This window comes from Ursus maritimus, unplaced genomic scaffold (assembly GCF_017311325.1).
Source record: "Ursus maritimus isolate PB19 unplaced genomic scaffold, ASM1731132v1 scaffold_10, whole genome shotgun sequence".
Lineage (NCBI taxonomy): Eukaryota > Metazoa > Chordata > Mammalia > Carnivora > Ursidae > Ursus > Ursus maritimus.
The window spans coordinates 48,885,873-48,903,578 of NW_024423344.1; the positions used below are offsets into that span (position 1 = coordinate 48,885,873).

The window sequence follows — 17,706 nt, forward strand, 5'->3', positions numbered from 1 at the left end:
ACACTCAGGTCACCCAGCTGAGAGCAGCTCTGGGAGGACTAGGAGCTCTGAGGAGGCTGCAGTCTGCAGCTGAGGCAGACCTCAAAAGGGCTGGCAGCTGGAGGCTGTCTGCTGACGACACTCCTCCAAAGGAAGGTTTGGCTAGTGTATCTGTGTCCACCACAGCTGCTCATTTTGTGCACAGATCTGTCTTCATATCTTTAGGATAAATGCCCAGAGTGAAATTGCTGCAACAGAGTATGAGTAGTTAAATTTTTAAAAAATATTTGTCAAATTACCAAGAAAGATTGTACCACTTTCTCCCACCAACAGTTCATCTACTAATGTATAAACACGTGACAATTGTACTGTTTTTAAATATTGGAAGGTACCTCAAATTCTTTGGGAAATGAATACTATTCTTGATGACTTACTGTTGTGAAGTTAATCTTTAACTCCTGTGGTAGATTACCTTTCTCTATGAAGCTGTATAAACCTTTCCAGGAGGAGAAAACACTCTAATGACTGATAGTAGAAGGCAAAGATTTGGATTGGGGACTTCTGAATTGCAAATTGCATCATTAAAGAGACAGAAATGGCTGGTGCCTGAGAGGACATGAAACAGAGTTCACAATACCCTACAGCTCTTTCCATGTGAGTATTTGAGCAAATAAATGAAATTCCCATTTGTAAGGAAAAATTCATATTTGACACACTGCTGTTAGAGACGAATGGGAAATAACCATCATTTATTAAGTGCCTACTCTCTGCCAAGCAATGCCCTAGGCTTTTACATATACCATCCTACTTAATTCTCACGACTTCCCTTTGAAGTGGTTATTATCAGCATATTTTTTCAGATGAGGAAATTGAAGGTCAGTGTGTCTGGTAACTTGGTAACCTTAGTCATTCAGATTCCCGTCTATGTGCTTGTTACCATCCTGGGCTGTTACCCCCAAAGCTTTAAGTCAAGTTACATAGCAGCGGCTTTAAACAGTATAGTATATGTACATAGTAACTGTAGTAACAATAACTCTCATGAAGCTTGGGGAATGTCTGTCCTTCTGGACTGGAAGTACATGGGAGTCAGTGTTTAACAACACAATGCTATTCTAAAAAAAGCAGGAATTTAAGAAACAAAACAGACAAGTACAGAGAAAAAAATGAAAGAGACAAATCAAGAAACAGACTCTTAGCTATAGAGAACTGATGGTTCTGAGAGGGGTGGGGGGAGGGGAATGGGTGAAATAGGTGATAGGGATTAAGGAGTGCACTTGTCCTGATGAGCACAGGGTGATGTATGGAACTGTTGAATTCACTACATTGTACACCTGAAACTACTATAACACTGTATGTTAACTCTACTGAAATTAAAATAAAAACTTAAAATTAAAAAAATGTTTTAGTAATAAAAAATAAACAAAATAAAAAAGCCGTGTGTGGGGAGGGGGGTCGAAGGAGGCGGCTATTCTAGGCTAAAAAAAGATCTAACCAAATGCAATTGTGTGGTCATTGTTTGGATTTTGGTCTGAGTGAGACAGCTGTAAAAGACATTTTGGGATCAGTGGAGGAATTTGAGTCTGGATGGGGTATAAATTGATACTAGCTAATTACTGTTAACTTTAGTTAGGTGTGAAAATGGAAATAGGATTTTGTAGAAAAGTGTCCTTTAAAAACCGAGATGTATATTGTAATATTTAGGGGTGAAATATAATATCTATCTTTAATCAGGAAATGAAGATGATGAAGTAAATAAGGCAAAATGCAAACGATTGTTAAATATAGATGCTAGGTTTTAGCTGTTCATTAAACTAGTCTCCTGCTCTGTGCTTGTTTACTCCGTACGATGAAAAACGACGTCAATCAACCGGAAAAAAGAAAGTAAGGGTTTGTTTCCTCTACGGGAGTAAGAACCGATCTTTACCTTCCTCCAAAGGTGACGCCATCAACATGTGGCCTGAATAGGGCTTCGGGAGCATCACGCGAGGTCCCAGGGAGATTAGACCAACGAACACGTTCCTTTCCGAAAATTTGATTTTTGTGTGACAAGAACTCACATAAGCCAAACCAGGAGCCTCCGACCCTCCAGCCCTGCGCACCTACCCAGGACAGCAGGGGACACTGAATAACCGGTCACCTTACTGTCCGACGCTTAGGGTGAGGGCGAGAGAAATGCAAGGTTCCCCTCCGCTCCCGCCCTTCGCGGAGAGACGGGGCTGGAGTGGCACGTACCTTCCATCTCCCCCACGTGGGAGCGGGGCGGAGCGGGGCCGGCCTAGAGTGAGGGAAATGGGCGGCACACCCTCAGGCCACTTCCCCCACCTGCCGCGGGGAGGGCTCGGGCGGCTGCCGGGGGCGGAGAACTTGGGGTGGGGAAGGACGCGCACCTGGCGGCGGGGCCGCGCGCAACGGGACGGCGGGACAGCTGGCTCAGCCGAAGCGAGCGCGCCGGGCTCAGGCCGCAGGTGAGGGCGGTGGGCCGGGCGGCTGCGCGTCACGGCGGGCCGCGCTCCTCTAAGAGGGAAGTTTCTTGGCCCGGAAAGGTGCAATTGTGTGCAGCTATTCCTGGTATTTCAGGCGGGTCTGGCGGCCTCAAGCCGAGGGGGCGCCTCTTACCCGGGTTCCCGGGAGAGGGAAGGCGGCCAGGCGGGCAGAGACGGGAAGGATGCGGGCGCGGGGGCGCAGTCCCTCCGGGCGGAGCCGCGGTCTGGGCGGGGCGCGCGGGAGCGTGGCCTTGGCCACGGTCTCCTGGCGGTCGGTGGCATCTCCTGGCCTAGACAGTCTGACCACAAAGGCGGCTGCGGCCGGGAGCCCCCGGGAGCCGCAGGGGGGCGGACGGAAGCGGCGACTCTGCGGCTCGGGGTGGGCGGCGGCGGGGTGGGCTGGGGCGGGGACATTCCGGGGAGGGCGGCGGCTTCTTCGCTGCGACTTTTGAAGTCCAAACAGTTGCCGGGCTGGTGCGGCGCACCGTCTCTAATCCCCGGTCCACCTCCCGCGCCCTGCCCGCTGCCCGGGGCCTCGGGGTCGTTTACAGGAGTTGAGAGGAACCACGTCTTAAAGTTCTTGCGGGCTCGAAACTTTTCCAAACTGCAGAGCGCGACAAAGGGAAAGAGAGCCCGGGCGCCTCGCAGCTTGAGCACAGGTCGGGCGGCAGGGCCCGACGCGCGGGGGACCTGCCGCCCCTCCGCGCGCTCACCGCGTCTTTCTCTCTCCTTCTTACCCTAGTCGTGGAAGGGATGGAGGAGCCCGGGGTCGACTGCACCGTGGCTTTCGCCGAGGCCCAGAGATGGGTGGAGGTGAGTGCCTTTACTCTTTTCCGCACGAGTTTGCGGCCTCGAGGCCGCTCCCGCCGCTTCTGCGCTTCAGCCTCTTCCCGGGATTGGCGCCGGCGCATGGCAGCCGGTTGGTTTGCAGTTTGGGGGACTTTGCAAGTCCTACTTCTCCTACCTTTTAAGGTCCAGCTAAGCCTAGTGCTTCCCTCCCTACGACGGGTTCCCTGGCTTCCCAGAGCTCCTCTGCCAGGGCAGAGTCCTGCGCTCGCCCACTTGGGTTTGGGGACCACACATCCTTGTGCGCCAGACCACGTCAGCACCGGGTCAGAAGCGGCCCAGGGCCCTCGGGAGCGGTTCTTTGGGGGTGGTTACAGTGGGAATGCCCGACCCTTAGCTGCACAGGCAGTGTACTAAGTGTGCGTTGTGTGGGAGGGCAGGTGGAGGATGTTAGACACTTGAGGCGCACCTGGAGAGATGTTTTCTCCCTCGCAGCATCTGGAGCCCCGGGGGTGGGAGTCAGGGTTTTTACTTATTCAGAGTCGGCCTTGATGGGACTAAGATCTCCTGGGGTCACTCACTGAAGGGTTGTTACTTTCCCACCTGTGCCTTAGAGACGAGATCGTCCAGTTCCACCGAAATGGAGATGGTCTCTAGGAGGTTCCTTCCTCAACGCCTTAAGGTTACATTTAGCTGTAAAAAGTTAACACCAGGACTTCTACCCGTTATTCTACTGGATGAAAAAGATGACTTTTTAAATGATGCCAGGGAAGTCTTCAGAGCAGATGTGAATCAGGAACAAGGGCTTGTTGGAAAATTGTTGCCTCCACCAGCTTCGCAGTTACTGAGGACTTATTGATGCCACGTGCTGGCTTGTTCAGCCTACTTAAAAATGCAAATTAGGCTTAATGATTATTCCAGCAGAAAAACATATTTAAGAATCCCAGAGCACACAGTGTTTAAACATAATTCATTTGTCCATAAAGAAACAAATGTATATAGTGGGGAAAAGGAGAATAAACTTTCAGTGTTACATTTCTAACAGTAAATAAAGGAATGTGAAATGTGAGTAGCATTACCCACTAGACAGTGGGGAGGGGGGTCAGGAAATTCGCTCTTGGTGTTCTTTTTGGCCTGAACTTTGAACTAGTCTGAAGGTGATTTAGAAAGGTGTGGGGGAAGGGGGAAATATGTGAAGGGAAGGCATGGGGTCGTTGAAAGAAGAATAAACACTGTATTTTGAATTGAAATGAGTGGAAAAATTCCAGCAATGCAGTTAAGAGAAATGACTTCCCTCATTCATGAACTTTGAAAAGCCAAGGCGTCCAAAGGTAATTTTCCATTTGTAGTATTTGTTCTACATAATTTTAGAAAAGAAATTAAACTTGTCTTTTGGTTTTTGAGTGTTGGGGATAGAGGGAGAGAGAAAGAAAGAAATGTGAGGACATTTTTGGGCACACATGGCTCCTATGTGGAGTTTGTATCCGCATGCTGTTTATTTGCTTTAGGAAATCTATAAATATGGATGATTTCAAACTTTTTTTTTTTAGTATACCGATTTTTGAAATCTAAAAATTCTTGTTTGTTGTAGCTTGCTTGTGATTGTGTAGGCTTTCTGTGAAAAATTTGCATCTAATAAACTCGAGGCAAGTGTGTTGCAATAAAAGATATCACAGTGCATCGTACACGTGCACATCTTCCCACTCGCAACCATCCCATCTAAACGCGTTTTATTCATCTTTGGCAGAAAGAGAAGTTTTCTTTTGTTTTTTTTTTTAAAGATTTTTATTTATTTATTTGACAGAGAGAGATGGCCAGCGAGAGAGGGAACACAAGCAGGGGGAGTGGGAGAGGAAGAAGCAGGCTCATAGCAGAGGAGCCTGATGTGGGGCTCGATCCCATAACGCCAGGATCACGCCCTGAGCCGAAGGCTGACGCTTAACCGCTGTGCCACCCAGGCGCCCCAGAAAGACAAGTTTTCTAAAGGCTTTGCCATATCGTTATAATATAGTTAATGAGATTAAAATTCAAGTCATTTTTTTTTTTGGTGCCACTGGGAGCAAGGCAGTATGTTCATTGAAGATATGTGAATAATTTACGTATTTATGTACACTTTTGTTATGCTCTGGACATCCAAAGTGACAGCAATGTGCTTACTGTTAGGTTTGTTTTATTACTCCAGTTAGTGTCCAGATTTATTTGTTTCCTTAGCTTTGCCTTTACAACTAAAGCACATATTTTAAAATATCGTTCTTGCCAAAAGAAGCAGAACGGATGACTCCCTTGTTGCAACAATTGCTTCTTAACTCTGAGAACCCCTAATTTAAAGATAAAATATTGATTCCAAAGTGTATTTTATAACATGTTTTGGAAAGTGGGGAAGATTATGGTGTAAGTCTTTCTTCTGCTTGCTGATATTCTCGCTCCATTTTCCCTATCATACTTTTCTCTACATGTATTGAGGCATAAGAGGGTCATTCATTATATATAAGCATATATATATATATTATGTAATAAACTTTGCTGTTTTTATTCTCAGCTGCAACTTTGACTATCCCAAGGTCAAGAGACTCCAAAACCTTGTAAAATTTTGAATGATGGCCAGTGTCCATGTTAGTATGTTCTTGTTATTTCCATTCTCTGTGATTTTAAATAGCTAATGTATTATTCCCACAACCAAAGTTAAAGTTTTATTTATTTTATTTTGGGAGGAGGAGGAGAAAGGGCAAGGCAAGGGCTAGTGGTGGTGGTTCCACCAATTAAAATTTTATGACTATTTTAAATTGTGCTTAAATGGTTAGGAGTGTATGTATTATACTTCAGGTTAGTTTAGTATTTCAATTTAAAGCAAATGTGGAATGTGACCCTTTAATGTAATTCAACAGAATGATATTGGATTATTGTCTGGTTGGAAATGCTGTTTGGAATATTAATGTAGCAGAGCTGATTTATGATTAAACACTCTTTTAAAACCAAATAATGTAATAGTTTAAAGGGAGAGGCGGAGAGGAAGCCTGATTCCAGCAAGGTCATGGAGTGGGTGATGAAGTAGAAATTGTCGGCTGGACCCTCTAATTTTAGACTTTTTCTGCAGCACCTTTTAATTTTCTACACCCAACAGTTGCCTCTGTCTCTCTGTTTTAGGGCACTAAAAAGGCTTTGTAGTGAACAGACAAAATACCAATGAGATGGAAAACTGGATCTATCATTCATTGCATTGGTTGGTCACCAGTTTCCAAACTGTGGGTTAATGTTGCTGTCTGGACTGAAGTTTAAATACAGTCGTAAATACAGTATGGTTGGAGCGGAACAGGCTAACTTCATTCCCCACCCCCTTGCTCACCTGTGCTTCCTGTTATCTCTGAGTTTGATTCTTTCCGTATCACTGTCATCCTGTAGCAGGACCTAACGATGCCAAGTTGAGCTCATTGCCAAACCTGGCACTGGAATATGACTGCTTACTCAGTTACTTCCAATTAGTCTGTTTCTCCACCCACCCCCAAATCTTTCTACATGGTTTCCCTCTTTCTCTGTAAACGGCACCCTTTCTGCTTGTGGTTTCCAGCCTGTGGTCTGGTTTGACAGGGTTTGCCTGGGAAACATGAGTCCTCCATGTGGACTAAATGAAGGTTTCATGGACTTATATTGTTGCCTTTTAAATGTATGTAGAATGATGTAAACGTTTATTTGAAAATGTTTCTGAATTCATAAAAGCATTTTGGTAATTACGTATAATTTCAATGAACAGATATTAAACCTGGAACTACTATGATGGTAAACATTTATTTAAAAATTTAAATGTTAAGAAGCAACTCTTGCATTAGCTGTTGTAGCCAAAATAATTTTTTTTCAAAATAAAAACCCAGTTTTGTTAGTTCCTTTTCTGGGATTCATGAAAAGATTTTAAAGTCCACAGTCTTTATATACATTGTACTGTGAAGCACATCATAGCATTTACAGCTTTTTATACTCTCATCTCTGCCTGTGTATCTATTTTTATTTTTTTATCTCTTCTCTGTAACTATTTGCCTAGCTGCCAGATAGCATAGAGATTAAGAGCACTGTTTTGTACCTTACATACCCAGTACTTCTTTTTTTTTTTTTTTAAAGATTTTATTTATTTATTTGACAGAGGTAGAGACAGCCAGTGAGAGAGGGAACACAAGCAGGGGGAATGGGAGAGGAAGAAGCAGGCTCATAGCGGAGGAGCCTGACATGGGGCTCGATCCCAGAACGCCGGGATCACGCCCTGAGCCGAAGGCAGACGCTTAGCGACTGAGCCACCCAGGCGCCCCACATACCCAGTACTTCTTTGTCTTAAAATTGGAAGTTTGTACCTTTTGTCTACTTCATCCAATTCATGATGACTATAGTTAACGCTGCTGTATGGTAAATTTGAAAATTCCTAAGAGAGTAGATCCTAATATTTCTCACTGCAAGGAAAAGAAATGTTTTTGTAACTATACAAAGAGCTGGATGTTAACTTTTTGTGGCAAGCATTTTGCAGTGAATGTATGCCAAGTCCTTATGTGGTACACTTTAAACTATTCTACTGAACTGTGTGTCAGTCACATCTCAATGAAAGGGGGGGGGGGAAGCCCTCACAGGTTTGGGAACAAACCATAGCTCAAGTCCTGGCTCTTCTACTTAAACGCCATAAGGCTCTGTTTTCTTGCTTGAGCCTCACATGCTGGTCGAGCCTGTTCAGTGACCCGAGGACAGTAAAGCAGTTGCTGCTTCCTAATCCGTGCTTGTGTTTTCCCACCACCTTGGAAGCCCTTTCTCACCTCCAGGCTACTGTGCATGGAATTCAGGTTATTCCTTGTTTAGAAAAGAAGGAGGTGAAAGGAGCCAGTTAGTTTCCTCCCTGTTTACCTGCTACCCATTACTTCTCTTCAATCCTCCATGCTTGGACTAAAATCAACCTTTCTGTGGGGGCTTTTCTGAACCAGCACACCTCTGCTCCACCCATTCCTTCCTGTCCTCTCTTGCTCGTCTAGAACTCTCTTTTGGCACTCTGCGGTATAATTCTATCCATTCTTCCATATTAGACTATGAGCTAACTGAGGGCAGGAAAGTACATTTATGTCAGGGGTTTGGCATGGTTCCTGGTAAATGCTTATTGAATAAGAGTATAATCTGAAGGCTACAGCTTGAATAAAATTTAAAAGTAGGGTTTTCAGGACCAGAACTTCTTTCTTCTCCCAGTGGAAACTTGCTTCAGCGTCTAAAGCGGAGTTCATTGGTTGGGGGTGGTTTGGTCTGGACCAGCTACAAGATGAGCCTTCGTCTGGGTGCCCACAGGGACTTGCCTATTTACCTGGTGTTTTCTCTTTGGCTCCAGCCCTGCTCTGGAGTCACGTCACTCTCTTCCTGCCTTCTGATGAGTGCTTGCCCTCATGGGGACTGGCATTCAGTCATTTTGCTATCCAGAAAATGCCTATTATGTGCTTACTCCGTACCAGCCAATTGCCAGGTTTATCGATTCAAATGCCATGTTCTTAGTGTCTTGGCGGGACCTCCAGACAGAGGCAAGCGCTGCACAAAGCGGACACACACACCCAGCAGTGCTGTCAGGTAACTGCCCTGGCGGAGTCTGCACCGTGTGGAGAGAGGGCAGTCAGGAGGCAGCCCGAGTCGGCTGGGGGCGTCGAGCTCGCTCGCGGAGAGGCAGCATTTACGTCAGGCTGCAGGGGGGTAACACGTTTGCCCACTTTGCGGCTTTACAACTTGCTGTAAGAACTTGACGTTGTGTACAGCGCAGCTCTTAGGAGTTGCTGAGCATAGATTATTTTTACTCAGGTAATGTTTACATGCAGGGAAATGCACAGGTTTCAAATGTGCGGTTGTAAGAATTCTGTCAAATGTTTATACCCATGTGACCAGCAATTTAATCAACAGGTAGAACATTTTTATCACTCAGCAAAGTTCCCTTCCAGAAGGACACATCAGACTCTACCTCTTGTAGGCAGCCACCCTTTTGATTTCCAGCATCTTCGATTTCTTAGTGTGGTTTTGAACAGCCAAGAAATATCTTGATTGTCAGTTCATTCCTGTTTTCTTTATGTAGCATTTTACTATTACTTGAACACAATGTCTTTATTTGGGAAATAGGACAGGAAGGCTGGCAAGAGATAATTGTGCCTGCAAAGTCCTCTTGAGAAGGAACTGATTCACACAGATAGGAACCAGGGCGGGAATGCCATTAGAATAGCATGACTCCAGGAGGTGTAAGCACACATGTCAAGGTATTTCCTGGGCAGCGGGGAGGATTCCAGTACAGTGTTGCTCTGGATCTTTCCAATATACTTCTGCACTGAAAGCAAGAAATGGGCCTCTTCTTAAAATGGGGGAAAATACAAAGAACTGGTACTTTTAATAAAGTGGAGTGTCCTTGAACCAGTTAGAAGAGTAGACTGGGTCGAAGAGTTTGAATGATTTTTTTTGGTTCTTGACCTATCACCAAGTTACCCTCTGAAAGCTTTGTGCTGGTTTGCAACCAGTAGCAGAGGTTAAGGGCCCCAGTTTCTCCATCTTCTGGCCAGAATTGGAAATGGTCATTTGTGTGTTTTCTCTAAATTAATAGATGAAAGATGCGTGTTGTTCTCCCTCTTCTCAGATCCCTAGTGATGTTAAACATTTATCTAACAGATGACTCATTGGGCTTCCTCCCAGTGAGAAAGGATGAAGGGGAAACAAGGAGGTTCTGTCTCCTCTCTGTGAGGTCATAGAAGGCTCAGAGGGCCCATGGCCTGGTCAAGCGCATCCCCAAGGTCATGGGCATGGTAGGACCATTAAGGAAGTGTCTCCTGAGTTGCCTTGTTTTTCTTTTGGGTTGTTTGGAGATAGACCCTCTGACTTCTCAACAAAATTATGAGATGAGGAATGGAACAATTTTGAGGATGTTTCTTTAGCCATTTTTGAAGCACAGAAGTCCTTAAAGCTTCTCTTGGCTTTAGGAATAGCATCCTGAGTGTGTGGCAGGGAGTATGTTGCTTCATTCAATTTGTTTCTCGTCCTTCTCCGCAGTGCTTCAGTGTGTTTGCTGTCTGATGCCAAGAGTGCTTTGGCTAGGAAGGGACTCCTGTTAAGGCTGTCTCCTTTTACCTCCTCCTTCCTTTTTAAACTGCTTGTCAACATAACGGCATTTGAGTTAAAGAGAAGTACTAGTTTTGAGAATGTTAGTTAAGAAAAACAAAGCACCAGGGTCACCTGGGTGGCTCAGTGGGTTAAGTGTCTGCCTTCCGCTCAGGTCATGATCTCAGGGTCTTGGGATCGAGTCCTGCATCAGGCTTCCTGCTCAGCGGGGAGTTTGCTTCTCCCTCTGCCTCTGCATCTCCCCTCTGCTCCTTCGCTCTCTCTTTTAGATAAATAAAAATCTTAAAAAAAGGAAAAAGCACCATTAATAAATTTGTCCAACCCTTTTAGTTTAGAGAAAATAGCTGTTGTAGGAAAATCATTTCATCCGTTACCATATGCAGACTGAGTTGTTTTGTTGTTCTGTATCCTATAGTTCCTGGCAGAAAGTTCTCAAATGCTTGTTGAAGGAATGAATGTTTTGTATCCTGTCAAGAGATTGGCTTTTTTAATTAATGCTTGCACATCTCCTTAAGCCTGTTAGCTGTCAAAAGTGTACTAGAGCCTGAGGAAATGATAAAATATGAGTACCCGTGCTTACTCTTCAGTTTCAGAAGATAATTATTGGGTGTGTTTTTTAAAAAAAACACTTTTGATGTACTCAAAGCTCTTAATAAGGACAAGAGTTGTCATCTGTGCACAACTTTGGGAACAGAGGTTTAATGTGCTCAATCTGCCACTTTGCTCTAAGTAGACAGGCCTTAGCACATTCTGCAGGTGGCTCACAACACAGTCCCATAAACAGCCTTTCCAAAAATTGCAAAATCCTCCCCGATTCAAAATTTTATGTGGATTCAAAGGGCCACACTAGTAATAACTGATCAGGTACAGTGAGACTTTGGCATCAAGTATTTTTTTTTTAATTTTTAAAATTTTTATTATTTATTTTTTATTATGTTCAGTTAGCCACTGTATAGTACATCATTGGTTTTTCATGTAATGTTCAATGATTCATTAGTTGTGTATAACACCCAGTGCTCATCACCACACATGCCCTCCTCAATACCCATCACCCAGTTACCCCCTCCCCTCTGAAACCCTCAGTTTGTTTCCTGGAGTCCATAGTCTCTCATGGCTCTTCTCCCTCTCTGATTTCTCCCCCTTCAGTTTTCCCTCCCTACCCCTATGGTCCTCTGCGCTATTCCTTATCTTCCATGTATGAGTGAAACCATATGATAATTGTCTTTCTCTGCTGGCATCAAGTATTTGAAGGTGTAGTTATAAACAAAGTTCTGTGCTATGCCAGAAAGGCTGACATGGAGAGTGAGTTACCTGCTATGAAGATTCTACAAGAAGAGGTGAGTAACTGACAATTAAAGCAGCTAGTACTTTTTTCTACAAGTGCAAGATACGTGGCAAGTGCATTATCCCTGCATACCCTTATAATGAAGGACTGTTACCCAAGGGTGTTTTCTCTGAGGAAAAAGAGGGGTGAGAGGTCAAGTAATTTGCTCACGGAAACACTAAAACTAGTAAGTGGTGGTTGGGCTTTGAACCCAGGTAATTTGACTCCACAGCCTGCCCTCTTAATCACTACACTCTACTGTCTCCGGGTGACACTGGTCAGTAAATCGCGGTAAAGGATTTGTAAATCAGAAGAGAATGGGCTCTCAGTCCTCATTCCATCTGAAGCGGTAAGATTAGCTGTTTTCTGTTTATGACAAGTTCTGCACACTAGAATAGCTTCTGTCTTGTGATGTTAGTGCCTGGAAAGCACAGGATTGAAAATATTCTATAAACTATAGACTTGCTGATAGACATTCTTGATCAATTACAGACTTGAATGTTCTGGTATATCTAAGTGAATATATTAATGCTCAGTAAACCATGTAAAGTGTTGTAAAAGGAAAGCATTTTTTATATGATGACATTGAGGTATACTTTGAGCTAGAAGAGGAGATAAATTATATCTAACTAGTTTCTTCTGTAAGACTCTTTACAAAAGTATCAATTTCTTACTGACCTTCATTTCAGTAGTCCACGGCATACCCATGACATACCAGAAATTGTACAGACCGTTATTGTACGGTGCTTCAAAGTACATGTCCTGTTTTCAACGAGGATACATTCTAGTTAGTGTTTCATATGTGTAAGTACTGCTGAAGGGAAGACCACATCAAAGATTTCCTTTTCTCAACTAGGTTGAAATTTGATCTAGATGTCCGAGCTGGGAAGGAAGTATCTTCCTTTGTTATACCATTATCTCATAGTATTCAAGGAAGGGCACTCATTGCCAACCTTATTATAAACTTGGATTCTGGAATTCTTTCTCATTAAGTTTAAAGTCATTCATCCTACCCGAGGAAGGAGAAAATAAATGTTTTGCCTTTACTTCTTGAGTGGCATGTAATCAGTTTGGAACTTACCATGTTATCCAAAGAAAATATTGTCAGTCTATCAAAAGCATCAGACACAGTCACACCTTCCTTCTTGAAACGTCTTCTTCAACCATCCTTTGGATTTTTCTCCCATTTTACTTGATGTTTCTGATTTTCCTTTGCTGAATCCTCCTAATTATTTGATTGCTAAGTATTAGAGTATCCCTGGGTTCATCTTCCCATGTCTTCCCTTATTTGTCTATAATCTCTCCCTAGTAGATATTAGCAAATCCACAGCTTATAGGCCTTCTATATGCTGATGACTTCCTTGTTTATATTCCTGGCCCTGACGATGTTTCTAGCCTCCCTTTCCCTCCCCTCCCCCACACCTTCTGTGTGTGTGTGTGTGTGTGTGTGTGTGTGTGTGTGTGTGTAGATACACGTAGATACATACATACACTCAGGATTTCCAATTGTAAGTCAAACAGGCACATCCCACTTTGTTAAAAACAAAACTCTGAGTTCCTCCCCCTCCCTATCACCTCCCTACTCCTCCCCGCAGTGTTTCCCATCTTTGTAAATGGTACCACTGTTAGCCCACTTGCTCAGGTCCCCACCTTCGAAGTCATTATTGACTCTTATTTTTATCACACTCCACATCTAGTCTGTCAAGAAATTCAGTTGGCTGTATCTTCACATATATCCAGAATCTGACCACTTATTGCCATCTCCACCATCCTCCCTGCTTCCAGTATAACAACAGCCGGATTCCTCTTTAAAAATGTAAACCAGGAAGAAGACATATGAATGGCCAACAGACTCATGAACAGATGCTCAGCATCAGTAGTTATCAGGGAGATGCAAATCAAACCACAATGAGGTATCACCTTATACCTATCAGAATGGCTAGAATCAAAAAGACAAGAAATAAAAGTGTTGCTGGGAATGTGGAGAAAATGGAAGCCTCTTGCACTGTTGCTGTGAATGCACTATTGCTGGGCACTGTGGAAAACAGTATGGAGGTTCCTCGAAAAATTAAAAGTAGAAATACCATATGATCCAGTAATTCCACTACTGGGTATTTACCCAAAGAAAAACACTAATTTGAAAAGATGTATGAAAAGATGTATGCACCCCTATGTTTATTGTAGCATTGTTTATAATAGCCAAATTATGGAAGAAACCCAAGTGTCCGTCAGTAGATGAATGGATAAAGAAGAGGTAGGTAGTATATATACAATGGAATATTATATAGCCATAAAAAAGAATGAGATCTTGTTATTTGCAACAACATGCATGGACCTAGAAGGTATAATGCTAAGTGAAATAAATCAGAGAAAGACAAATACTATAAGATTTTACTCATATGGAATTTAATAAACAAAATGAACAAGCAAAAAAAGAGACCAACACCAAAAAAACTCAGTATCTTAAATACAGAGAACAAACTGGCAGTTGCCAGAGGGGAGGTGGGTAGCAGATGGGTTAAACAGGTGAAGGGAATCAGGAGTACACTTACTGGGATGAGCATGGAGGAATGCATGGAGCTGTTGAAACATTAAATGTACCCCTGAAACTCTCTCTCTCTCTCTATATATATAATTATATATAGAGAGTTTATATATATATTTATATATAGAGTTTATATATACATTTATATAGAGAGAGTTTATATATTTATATATAGAGAGTTTATATATTTATATATATAGTTTATATTTATATATATAGTTTATATATATTTATATATAGTTTATATATTTATATATATAGTATATATATAAACTGTTAGCCATATATATATATATATGAAAACTGTTATACATATAAAACATAACATTGTATGTTAATTATAGTTCAGTTAAAAAAAATGTAAACCAGAGATTATACTTCGAACTCTGCCCTTTCCTCTCCCCACAATGGCTATCCATTACATTTTGAATAAAATCTGAAGTTTTAAACCATGGTCCATAGAGTCACGCATGATCTATTCCCCATTTGCTATCTCATCTGCTCTCACTGTTCCTCTTACCATGCTCTAGTCCTACTGGCTTCCTGCTCTTCCTTGGATGTGCAAAGATTTTTATTTTAGGGCCTTGGCGTTGCTGTTCCTTCTGCATGAATATGCTTCTCTCACTTATTCAGGTCTCAGTTCAAATGATACCCACTCCTCCCTCCATCCTTCCTCTCTCTCTGTAAAAGAACATTTCTCGTCACTCCATACTCTTATACTGCATAGCATTTAACACTTTTATAGGTTATACATTTTGGGTTGGCTATTACTGTCACCGGGATATATAAGTATCTTATGTGCAAGCGCCTACTTTGTTTTCAAGCCTTAAATAGTGCCAGGTATTAGTAGACACTCAATAAAAATTTGTTAAATAAATGGGTGAATGAACAGATGTCTTTCAATTCTTTACACCTGACACCTTGTTAACCCTGTGATTTGACTGCCTCTCTGGCTGTGCTTCCCTGAACAAGACAGGCTGGTTTTGTTATATTAGGTTTTTTGCTTGTTTGCTTTTCTTCCACTTCAGTTCTGTATTGAGTAAGTTCAAAGCAAATTTCCAAAAAAGCAAGTTTGCAGCATGAGAAATTGCCTTTGTTCAGCCAACTGTAAAGATGCCTAAAGGTAAGCAAGTATCATAAGATAATAAACATCCCAGAACATTTGCAGATGAGCTGCTTTAGCTGACTATCCTGCTCTGGGGACAATATTTTGTCACGCAGCTTTGGGGCACCAGTCATGAAGAAAGTCTCGCCACCCACTGATTACTGTCCTCCAGCTTGAGTAGGGACCCTCTTACTAATTGGAGACAAAGAAGCAGAACACAACTTTATCCTATTAGCAATAAATGAAAATAATTTAAAAAATTTGAGAACAGGAACATTTCTTTCTCTGCCCCACTCACACATCAGAGTGCACCTGAGGCTTGCAAAGTGCTGTACTTTTTTTTTTTTTTTTTTGGAATTATTCTAAAGTGGCACATAACAGTGAGGAGTGGAAGTTTTCCAAAGAGCTTTTTTGAAGAAATGAGGGGAAAAATGGAAGCTGAAAATCATTGACTGTTTTGATGCAAACTGACTTTGTCTAAATGTACTTTTAAAAAATGACTCCTCCTAGCTCTCATATGAATTAATTGATATTCTTTTTTTAAAATATATATATATATATTTAAATATTTATTTGCAAGAGACAGAGATAGAGACAGCATGAGCAGGATGGAGAGGGAGAAGCATACTCCCCACTGAACAGGGATCCCTGATGCAGGGCTCGATCCCAGAACCCTAGGATCATGACCTGAGCCTAAGGCAGATGCTTAACCAACTGGGCCACCCAGGCACCCCTATAAATATGTATTTTTTAACAGATGAGAAAAGAGTGGTTCAGAGAAGTTACGTTTCTTTCCCAAGACCACACAGCCGATACTGATAGAACCAGTATTTGACGTTCGATTTTTCTAATGGAAAAACTCAAGTGCAATCACTTCATTCACCTTTTCTGTTTCTCTCCTTCTGTTATGGTTGTCCCCGTGGTTTTGACACATACACACCCATTTGTGCTGTTAGCTATTCCATGTGTCTGCCTCATCTGACTCTCCCTTTTTTGTATTTTAAGATTGAGGTTAAGTTAAAAAGCATAGGAAAGTTTTCAGGCTTAATATAAAATGTGTGAATTCACACGAAGATATGAACAACTTCCTGCTATCGGAATGCGACGGGTTTAGAGGCAGATGTGGAGAGAAGGGAATGGTGAGGACATTTGCTGTGGTAGTTCTTCCTGGGACTAGTTCTGACAGGGAGAAGACAATCACAAGACAGTGCGGCAATAAATGTGACCATGTTGGATGGCAAATCTGCAGGGACTCTGGGGTTGGGAAAAGCATTTGGAAGCTAATAGAGAAGGTCCTTGAGTTTGACCAAAAAGAGAATGGTGGAAATTAATATGGCGGGCAGTTGAGTTAGGTAGAGATGGTGCTGGCACAAGCGTGGGTCCTTTGGATTGTCTTACGGATAAGACAATGAAACTCGTTGTGGAATGTGCTTATCTGAAGGTAGTGAGAGTTACAAGGCAAATTGTGGATACAGAATTAGAATTTTTTCTTGAAATGCCTTATCAAGTGATGTTGGAACTCTCCGTGGAGGGGAAAGACCATATCACATAGAGGATCACGGACTAAGCTGTAGGATATATGTGTTCTATTAAGAAGACAGGAAGAGGAAAGGGAGGTCTGGTTCAAAAAGGCAGAAGACCAGGGATGTGTTAGAAGTCTTAAGGAAGCATTGGACTCATGAAAGATAGAAAGGAAGTAGTATCAACAGTGCTCAGGATTAGAAGAAGTGATCATGGGAAAAGAAAGTGAGAACAAGGCCATTGAATCTGATAGGACAGTAATCTCACTTGTTGAAAGGATGGCTAGAAAGTGTTAGTGTAGGAACCAAATTAAGCTTCAAAAAATTCCGAAATTCTTAGCATAGGGGCATGAGGGTCATGAGAGAAGAGGTAGGAAGAGCTACCAGGAAACCAACATTCTGTCAAAAAATCTATTTGTGTTACCAAAACCGTCTCCTAACTCCTGTTTATATTATTGGATATATTAGAAGTACGAACCCTTCATATTTAGGAGAGGTGTGCTCTAGGACAGTGAGTCCGAAGGAATCATTGTGGTCTGCTATGATAAGTACTCTTAGTGTATTAACCATCATCTAAGAGTTTAATCTTCTGAATTTAATTTCCTCTCTCCTAAACTGGGAAAATGCTTCTCCTGTCCCCAGGGTTTTTAGCTGACAATAATTTGGTGTTTTTAACATTCACAAAAAAGTATCTTAATAGTTATGATTTAGTGACTCTAAGAAAATTGAAGTCATGTTAATATGGAAACAAACAGTAATCAGGAAATAAAACACTTCTAACTCTCAAATAGAGATACAAAATAGTTACCATGAAAATGTACATTTTCAGAATGCTGTGTCTTTGTTTCTTTTCTGTGTTTAGGAGG

General features: G+C 42.4%; 1 protein-coding gene across 1 annotated transcript in view; it reads left to right on the top strand.

The window, feature by feature from the left end:
- Positions 1–1,327: 1,327 nt before the first annotated feature.
- LMO7 (LIM domain 7) overlaps positions 1,328–17,706 on the top strand; it is a 196,837-nt gene continuing 180,458 nt past the window's right edge. Inside the window, exons 1-2 of the mRNA XM_040623652.1 lie at positions 1,328–2,444; positions 3,205–3,275. Of these exons, the coding sequence (XP_040479586.1) occupies positions 3,216–3,275 (60 nt within the window). The 5' untranslated portion in view covers positions 1,328–2,444; positions 3,205–3,215. The remainder of the gene's footprint in view (positions 2,445–3,204; positions 3,276–17,706) is intronic.